The sequence below is a fragment of the Talaromyces rugulosus genome, chromosome II (genome assembly GCF_013368755.1).
Source record: "Talaromyces rugulosus chromosome II, complete sequence".
Classification (NCBI taxonomy): Eukaryota; Fungi; Ascomycota; class Eurotiomycetes; order Eurotiales; family Trichocomaceae; genus Talaromyces; species Talaromyces rugulosus.
In genome coordinates, this window is record NC_049562.1 from 3,036,503 (window position 1) to 3,046,033 (window position 9,531).

A 9,531-nucleotide genomic window follows, 5' to 3' on the forward strand; every position below is an offset into this window, starting at 1 on the left:
TTATAATTACCACATTTAGTGGGTATATATAGATATGGATAGTCTGTTTAGGCCCTATAGTCTAGCATATTGCAGATATGCTCTTGGGCTTTATGGGCGCTAGTATACATGGTGTAGAGTGGTGGTCAGGTACTGTAGCCTCTATAAGTTTAGTAGTTAATGCCGCAGTATCAGGTGTAAATGATATCTTTACCTATTTTATGATAGGGACTAGTAGGATACCTGTTGCCTCTGAAGTGTACGCTCTAGGCGAGTAGTCTATAGATGTCATCTAGGCCTTCTACTATTATAATAATAGTAGAGAAATGCTGCTTATTAGTCTGGATAGCTATTATCGGCTTAATCTAGATAAGATTTCTTATTAGGGTGTATATATCCCCTAATTCAATTTCTTCTCTGGCTAGGCCTAGCCCTAAAGCGTTATAACAAGCTACTAACACTGTATACACCTTAATCTTGTGCCATTGTTAGTCTGCTTCTACTAAGATGACTATAGAGTCGACCTAGTAACAGATAGTTACTAATAGATCCTTATAGACTAATAATAATGAGCCTACAGTACTTTCTTAGTCTAATAAAGCTAAGATAGCCTCTAATTCAGTGTAATTAACATCTATTACCCTAGCGAAGTTCAAGAAGTCTACCTAGACTAAACAGCAGTTAAGCTATAAAATAATATTGACTTTAGACTTTCTAAGAGTAATACAGCTATTTTCATATCTAAATATAAGCCTGCAGTCTTTCTTATTGCTTCTATAAATAGACTTTAGGCTCTCTAGGTCTATTTAGACTTTTAAGGGCTGGTTTAAAAAGTAAGCTTATTTTTTTATAATAATTTACCATTCCTAGGCATTGCTAGCCGCTATATCAGCCTACTAGAGGCTTACTACAGGCTTCACCCCAAAGGGTGGTTTTGATATCAGGAGTGAGGCTCTACATAGCTCTATGGGCTTAGCAGCCCTATTCGGGTTAGTTTAGAGGCTATAGGCAACCTCTGCAAACATCGTCCCCTAGGATAGTAAAGGCTGTCATAGGCCCTGGCAGTTGCCCCCTAACAATAGAGATTTTAAGAGATAATTTGAGATATTCAGAGAGGCCTATTAAGCTTCTAAAATTAAGAAACAATGCTCCAAAGCGCCTAATTAGCCTATAAGACACTACTCTATAGCCTCTACTAAAAAGGTTATATAGGCCTTTATAGCAGCCATCTCTACATATAGCGCGCTATTACTACTTATAAAGTGGCCTAATAAGGCCTGTTCCATATCCTTATAGGCTAGGCTGATTAGGGCCTTTATAGAGGCTCTTTCTATCCTATTAAAGCTATGTTCCTATAGTCTCTTCCCTAGAGTTTTAAATGCTTCCTGGGAGCCTGGCATGCTGTTTAGAGAGAGAAACAACTCCCTAGGATTGATTTCCAGGCTAGACAAGAAGTCCTCACTCTGAAGGACTGTTACACTTGCCTCAGAGGGCGCTGGTAGTACTGTCTCCACTGGGGTGCCTATATAGGCCCCTACGGGGTTCACCAGACCTAGCGCCTGCCCCCCTGGGTCTAGGGGGTGGTTGTCGATATTGGGGAGTCCAGGGGCCATAGCGAAGCCCTGGATGCCTTCCAGTAGCATTGAATTTCAAAAGGTTGATTTTTGATTTTCCCGGCGGGTAGTTATGGATATTTTATAAATATAATATATATAGAAAAAAAAATATTGTACTTATAAATAAATTTAAATATATCTTACTTATCAAAAGAATATAATTATACTATTCAATACTTAGATATATTAAAAAATATTTATATATATATTATCTATAATATAAAGAATACTATTATAAGAAAATATATTAAATATAATACTATAAGTTAAAATATCTAACTCATCTTAAAGAAAAGAAAAAGAATAAATAGAAGCTAATAATATTAATAATTATTTATTAATCTATCCTGGACTGTCTAAAGGGCTGGAATGAATATTAATACTATATAGAAGAAATTTAATATTTTTTTATAATAGTATTGAAACTAATCAATGCTATATGAAAAAATATCTATATTATAAAAGACAAGTCATCTATACTGATAAAGATTAGACTAAAATTGTTCTATTATAGAAATAATACTTTAAGAGATATAGAAAGAGACACTATTTTATTACTATATTATTATTATTATTATTATTTAATCAAATTTAACGTCTATACCGAGCCCTAGGCTATGACAGACAGCGATTCGTGTGGATTAGGCCTGCTTATAGGGGTTGCCCCCTATAAACCGGTGCCTCTACCCCCATTGGATCCATGCTTTCAAGGTATCTTGCACTTTCCTCGCCCCAAGCCACTTATATGCGCAGGACGATTCGGGGGCTTATAGTGGGTGGCAACCACTACCCCCTCCTTATGGCCACTAACGTTTGGGCGTTGCCTACAATAGCGGGCCGCCCCTGCCCGCTATCCTTCCCCCTCTCGCTCTCCCTCATCCAGGGCCTCAATGCCCCAATTATCAGTCTTATAGGCCTGCTCCCAGGCCTGTTGGTTATCCTCTCGCTCCCTAATGGCCCCTATAAACGCCAGCAGCGCTGTAGTGGCCTTTGGGTCCTGGAATAGGCGTGCTTCGGGGCACTGCTCGCTATCCTGCAGGGCCTTTACCCCCGCTTCGGCCAAGCCGGCATATAGTTTTTCCCGCTGGTGGCACCACTGTCGACAGTTTGTAAGAAGGTGTCTTACCGTCTCAGTCCCCCTAGAGCACCCCAAGCAATTAGGGAAGTCTCGGGCCTTAATTCGGTGCAAATAGGCCCCAATTGGTGCGTGGCCAGTCTTGAACTGGTAATATCGCCGCGCTAGGTGCTTGGGGGTGTTCGCCAACATTGGGTCAAGCTTCCATCCCCGGGGGGGATAGTAGGCCTGGCTTGCCCGCTGGGCACGCTTTGCAAGCTTTGCAGCAAGCCAGTTGGCCCTGGCAGCTCTATAAGCTTCGGTACAGGCCCGTTGAGCATGTGCCAGTGAGATGCCCGAGTATTTGCCTGTTCGGGGCTTCCCCGCAGCTTTCTTGGCGGCTTTATCGGCCTCTTCGTTGCCTGGGACCCCCTTATGGCCTGGCACCCAGCATATAGTAACCCTGCGGCCGGTGGCCTGCAGTTCCTTGGCTAGATCATGTGCCCGCAGCGCCAGGGCTTGGCCAGGGCCTGGCTGGGTATGCTGAAGCCTGCCTATAGCGGCTTGAGCATCGAGAAACACCCTAATTGGCCCTCTAAGATTCTCTGCCAGCGCCCACTCTAGGGCTTCGACTACTCCTATTAGTTCTGCATCAAAGACTTCGAAGCCTGCGCCCAGGGGAGCTAGGCGCGACCTCCAGGGGCCAATAAGTGGCTTATAAGCTACCGCAGCGCCTACGCGCTGATCGTCTAACCTGGAACCGTCTGAGTAAAGGTCAGTGTTCCCTATCCCACTTAGGGGGTCTGAGGCTAATTGCATAGCGGTTTCAGGGGAGTCTATCCTGAAATCTAGTGGTATAGACCTATTACCAGGCTCTATTGTACGCTCAAAGCCCTGGGAGGGGTCGGCGGTCAAGGCCTCTCGTAGCCTGCGGGCCAGGCCCATGCCCAGCTTCCAGGGGCCTCGGCGGGTTGGTGTTGCCCAAGCTCGGTCTTCTAGCGGCTGCTCTCCAGGCTGTGCATGGGCGTCTCCCTCCCTAAGCGTTATGGGGAGTATTTCTGCTGCTGGATGCCCCTGGGGGAGTCCTAGGAGTCTCAGGGCATACCGCCGCTGTTTACTATCTAATAGGGCCTCTGCTGGTTCCAAAGCTGCCTCCCTTATAAGCGGTCCTAATGGGGTGGACTTCAGCATGCCTGTGACTGCCCGGGCCTGGTTATTAATTAGGCCCTGCAGTCCTTCTAGGCAGTTCTTTTGCCCATGCCACCAAAGCTCGGCCCCATAAAGCGCCACTGACTGCGCGGTGGCCTTTTGGATTCGCCATGCCAGGCCTGGGGGGAGCCCCTGGGCCTTGCACAGTGCCCGCACTCGTCTTTCAGTATTTTGACCTTTTTGCAGGCGGTACTTATAGTGGGCTTTGAGGGTAAGCTTTGGATCTAGTAAGACCCCTAACCACCGGATGGCTGTTGGGGAGAATGCCACTAAAGCGTCTCCTACCTGCACCCTAGCTTCCTGGACCTGATTTTTATGTTCCCTGCTGGTGGCCCTAGAGAATAGGATGGCCTCTGTCTTTTTAGGGTCGAATTTGACGCTATTTGCCAGTCCCCACTCAGTAGCAGCTTTTGCCGCTGCTTCTAGCTGCCTGCAGATCTCAGAGACCGAGCTTCCCTGGGCTACCAGGCCTATGTCATCGGCATAGGACAGGGCCTTGATCCCTGGCACCTGCTGTTCCATAGCCTGAAACACACCCCGGATATAGATAAGAAAGAGGATTGGGGAGACCGGTGAGCCCTGGGGCAGCCCTGAGTCAATAGGCTGTTCAGGGGCTTTATAACCGTCAATTACGAGGCTGACCCTTCTATTTGTAAGGAAGGATAAGGTCCACCTTATAAGGTCATTATCCAGGCCTGCAGCTTCCATAGCCTCACTAAGCTTATAGGGGTCAACATGGTCGAAGGCCCCCATAACGTCAATAAAGATAGTGCCTGTGAGAAGCTTTTGAGTCCATCCCTCGTGCACTGTTTGCACGAGGCAGGCCACCGCGTCAATAGCCCCACGGCCCCGCCTGCACCCCATTTGTCCAGGGTGTAAAGCCCCCTGGGCCTCACACCAGTCCGCTATAAGGCCTGCAGCCAGCTTCTCAACAACCTTGCCCAGGCAGCTAAGCAAGCTTATCACCCTCCAGGCCTTCACCTGGGTGTAATCAGGCTTCCCTGGCTTCCGAAGTAGGATGCCTTTAGCGGTCTTCCAGGCCCCTGGGTGCACCCCAAGCCGAAAGCACTGCCTAGCCATCCCTATGATTCGGGGTGAGTCTAGTGCCCAGAGTAGCCGGCATGCTTTAAAATTGAGCCTGTCGGCCCCCGGAGCTTTCTTAATGCTCTGGCTGAATAGGGCCTGATGCACCCGCTCTGGCGTTATAAGCATGTGGGCCTGTCCACCTGGCAGCTCCCCAGGAGGGGAGCTACGGGGGGCGTTAGGAAATGCCATTTCCCTGATTAGGGCTTCTTTATCGGCCATGGTAGTGGCAGGGGGAGCCCCTAGATCCGGGCCTTGGAGTGCTGGGGTGGTGGGATTAGTCCGTGGCTTAGTGTACTGTAGGGCTATCCAACACCTATTAGGATCTCCTGGAGAAGGCTTTTCCAGGCCATCCCTAGGGCCTTTGGGAAAAGGGTTCCCAGTGGGGTTCGAACCTTTTTTCCACTCTTCCTTCCCCCCAGGGCCTCCCTCAGCAAGGAAGACCTCCCAGCAGGTCCTTTTAGCCGCCTTTATTTCATGGTAATAAGCGGTTCTTGCAGCCTTGAATTCGGTGTCGGTACAGGCATGGGCCTGCCACCGCTTGCGGGCTGCAGCCCATAAGCTCCGGGCTTGCCGCAGCTCTGGCTTCCACCACCGCTTAGAGCGTGCACAAAGCCGTACTGCTTTGGCATGCCTATCGAGTACGCTGGTTAGGGTGTCCTGCACCCAATTGGCCTCTCTAGCAAGGTCTTCCTCGGTGCATTGATCACTAAGAGGGGGGTGGCCTACAGCCTCTGAGGCCCAAGCTGCTGTGGCCAGCTTTAGGGCTTCCTCGTTTACCTGCAGAGCTTCTATCTGCCACCCAGTAATCTCCCCGGAGATTCCTCCTGGGGGGGGTTCTAGGGCTTCCCAGGCTAGGACGATAAGCTCATGGTCAGATGTTGTAGGCTTATCCTTATCCACCTCCCAGGCTTGCAGAGGCCCTAGGGTTGGCGAGGATAACGCTAAATCAATAATTGACACCCCCTCGGTCTTCTTATAGCGTGTGGCCTCCCCCAGTGGGTTATTAACATATAGTGAGTGCCGCTCTATAAGCTGTTCCAAGGGCTCAGCGTTAACCCGGCCCTTGGCCAGTGGGTTCCACGAAGGGCTATGGGCGTTGAAATCACCCACTAATAGGCACCTACCCACTATAAGCAGGTCCCAGTCTGCGTCCTCGATGGCCCGGCGTCGTCTAGGGAAGGCCCCTTGCCACCGGTAACTGGCCCCAATCCACACATCATAGCAGTTGACTATTCTAGTGCGTCGGGGGGCATGCCCGCTAATTATTGGTGCTTCCCATATGTCCAGGGCCTGTAAATAGGGGTGGTCTACTAAATCAGTGCGGTTCTCGACCCTAACCGCCCCTATAAGGTCTTTACGGATGGCCATAAGCACCCGTTGATCCCGCTTCTCCCCCCCTGGCCAGTACAGCAGATAGCCTGGGTGAGAGAAGTCATAAGCAATATAAGGCTCTTGCAGGCATATAATGCCTATTTGCCGCTCTATCCCCGCTTCTAGAGCCCCTAAGGTTGCGGGGTAGGTACGGCCGCAATTATGTTGAATAATCAACATTAATAGGGGCTGCAGCTCCAGGCGTTGGTGTTGGACACGGGGATGAGTACGGTAGGGGTGATGTCCCTGGGGCATCTTCCATAGCGTCATCGACCTCCCTAAGCTTTGGGGCTTGGGGGGCGTCCTGGGTAGTGGTTGGGGGAGAAGCCTCCTCAGCAACGCCTTCCCATTCAGTCCATTCAGGGGGGGGAGGGGGCATAACGACCTCTACGCCAGGGAAGCGCTTATGGAGTCGCCGGCGGGCCTCCCGAAGCTTGGGGCACCCCGGGGAATCAGCCTGGTGCTTCCCCCCACAGTTGCCGCATTTAGTGGGTGCATGCAGGCATGGGTGGCCTGTTTGGGCCCTGCAGTCTAGCACGTTGCAGGTGTGCTCTTGGGCTTCATGGGCGCCAGCACACACGGTGCAGAGTGGTGGTCGGGTGCCGCAGCCTCTATAAGTTCGGTGGCCAATGCCGCAGCATCGGGTGCAAACGGTGTCTTTACCCACTTCGTGATAGGGGCTGGTAGGGTGCCTGTTGCCCCCGAAGCGTACGCCCCGGGCGAGTAGCCTGCGGGCGTCATCTAGGCCTCCTACTGTTATAACGATAGTAGAGAAACGCTGCTTATTAGTCTGGATAGCCGCTATCGGCTTGATCCAGGTAGGGTTTCTCATTAGGGTGCATGTGCCCCCTAATTCAATTTCTTCCCTGGCTAGGCCTAGCCCTGAGGCGCTATAGCGGGCTACCGGCACCGCATGCACCTTAATCTTGTGCCACTGTTGGTCTGCTTCCACTGAGATGACTGCGGGGTCGACCCGGTGGCAGGCAGCCACTAATAGGTCCTTATAGGCTGGTAATAGCGAGCCTACGGTGCTTCCTTGGTCCAATAGGGCTGAGATAGCCCCTGATTCGGTGTAATTGGCGTCTATTACCCTGGCGAAGTTCGGGAAGCCTGCCTGGGCTAGGCAGCGGTTAAGCTGCAAGATGACATCGGCTTTAGACTTTCTAGGGGCGGTGCGGCCATTTTCACGCCTAAATATAAGCCTGCGGTCTCCCTTGTTGCTTCCGCGAATAGGCTTCAGGCTCCCTGGGTCCATTTGGACTTTTGGGGGCTGGTTCGGGGAGTAAGCCCGTTTTTTTGTAACGATTTGCCACTCCTGGGCATTGCTGGCCGCTATATCGGCCCACTGGGGGCCTGCTGCGGGCTTCACCCCAGGGGGTGGTTTTGATATCGGGGGTGAGGCTCTGCGTGGCTCTATGGGCTTAGCGGCCCTATTCGGGTTAGCTTGGGGGCCATGGGCGACCTCTGCAAACGTCGTCCCCTGGGATGGCAGAGGCTGTCGTGGGCCCTGGCGGTCGCCCCCTGACGATAGGGGCTTTAGGGGGTGGTTTGGGGCGTTCGGGGAGGCCTGTTGAGCTTCTAGGGTTGAGAAACGGCGCTCCAGAGCGCCCAATTGGCCTGTGAGGCGCTGCTCCATAGCCTCTACCAGAGAGGTCATATAGGCCTTCATAGCGGCCATCTCCGCGTGCAGCGCGCTATTGCTGCTTGCAAAGTGGCCTAATAAGGCCTGTTCCATGTCCTTGTAGGCTGGGCCGATTAGGGCCTTCATGGGGGCTCTTTCTGCCCCGTCAGGGCTGTGTTCCTGTAGTCTCTTCCCTAGAGTTTTAGGTGCTTCCTGGGAGCCTGGCACGCTGCTTAGGGGGGGAAACAACTCCCTAGGGTTGATTTCCAGGCTAGGCAAGAAGCCCTCGCTCTGAGGGACTGTTGCACTTGCCTCGGGGGGCGCTGGTGGTGCTGTCCCCGCTGGGGTGCCTATATAGGCCCCTACGGGGTTCACCAGACCTAGCGCCTGCCCCCCTGGGTCTAGGGGGTGGTTGTCGATATTGGGGAGTCCAGGGGCCATAGCGAAGCCCTGGATGCCTTCCAGTAGCATTGAATTTCAAAAGGTTGATTTTTGATTTTCCCGGCGGGTCAAGTTAGTAAGGCTATAGAAACTGTAGGTCTAGATAATAATTTTATAAAATAGATTTTATTCTTCTTTATAAATAAAAAGATTAATCTTATAATTAATAATTATAAAGTCTTTAAATAGTTTATTAATTTAAAGCTATTTTAGAACTTACTAGTCTCTTTAATCTTTTTTTTTATCTATATCTAAAATATGTTTTAAGCTATAGAATAGTAGATATTAAGAATTAAAGCCTTATTTTATACTAATAATATAGGCTTAATAGTTTAGGAAAGCTTGGTTTTTAAAATCTGCAGATAGCTAAAAACAGTGGTAAAAGCTGCTATTAAGTAAAGATTAATAAATAATATTAAATTTAATCTTAAAAAAATAGAGGTTATTTTATTCTCTAAAGCTACTAGCAGGGAATATAAAAATTAGATTTAAAAAACTAGAGTATAGATAAAAAATATTTTAGTAATATTCTTTTTAATAGCTATTTAGTAATTAGAGATCTTACTAAATCTAAAGTTTATCTTTAAAGTCTACTATAAGTATTATCTATAAAAAGATTAAAATATTAAAAAATAAATATAGATATTATATAAGGCTTAGAAGCTTTTTCTAGGCTTAGTATAATAAATTTAAAAAATCACTATATAGTTAATAGCGTTTTATAGAGCTAAGCTTTGATAGTATAAATAAAAAAATTGCTTAGAAAGACTATAAGGTCTAATTAATAACTAGGCCTAGGCAGTTATAGGTATACTAAAGTCTACTCTATTAGAACTACTTATAAAGAAAATAGCTCTGAAACTAGTAAAGGTTTTATTAAATAGTAAATAGTAATAATATACTTTAAAATTTTTAGAATTTTTCTAAGGATATTTAATAGCAGAAATACTTTTTATAATATTTAAGAAAAAAGATATCTATATATAATCTAAAAAATAGCTACTAAAAGACTAAGCTTAGGTAATATTAATTTATTAAAGTCTTTAGAAACTAGATATAGATCTAGTCTATAAACTATAAGAGGTTTTAACTGTTAATCCCTTTTAAAATTTTAAGTGTATAATAAAGTTTAGTAATAAGTCTATATTATTAGA

The 9,531-nt window shown here is 47.8% G+C and overlaps 2 protein-coding genes across 2 annotated transcripts; both read right to left on the reverse strand.

Moving 5' to 3' along the window:
* Positions 1-2,445: 2,445 nt before the first annotated feature.
* Positions 2,446-6,312, reverse strand: TRUGW13939_03533 (uncharacterized protein; the record flags this gene model as incomplete). Its single annotated transcript, XM_035486713.1, has 1 exon — positions 2,446-6,312. One exon carries the CDS (start codon positions 6,310-6,312, stop codon positions 2,446-2,448), a length of 3,867 nt encoding a protein of 1,288 aa, XP_035342606.1.
* A 163-nt stretch (positions 6,313-6,475) lies between these two features.
* TRUGW13939_03534 (uncharacterized protein) lies at positions 6,476-8,407 on the reverse strand (the record flags this gene model as incomplete). The annotated part of the gene is made up of 1 exon (XM_035486714.1): positions 6,476-8,407. One exon carries the CDS (start codon positions 8,405-8,407, stop codon positions 6,476-6,478), a length of 1,932 nt encoding a protein of 643 aa, XP_035342607.1.
* Between the last annotated feature and the right edge of the window lie 1,124 nt (positions 8,408-9,531).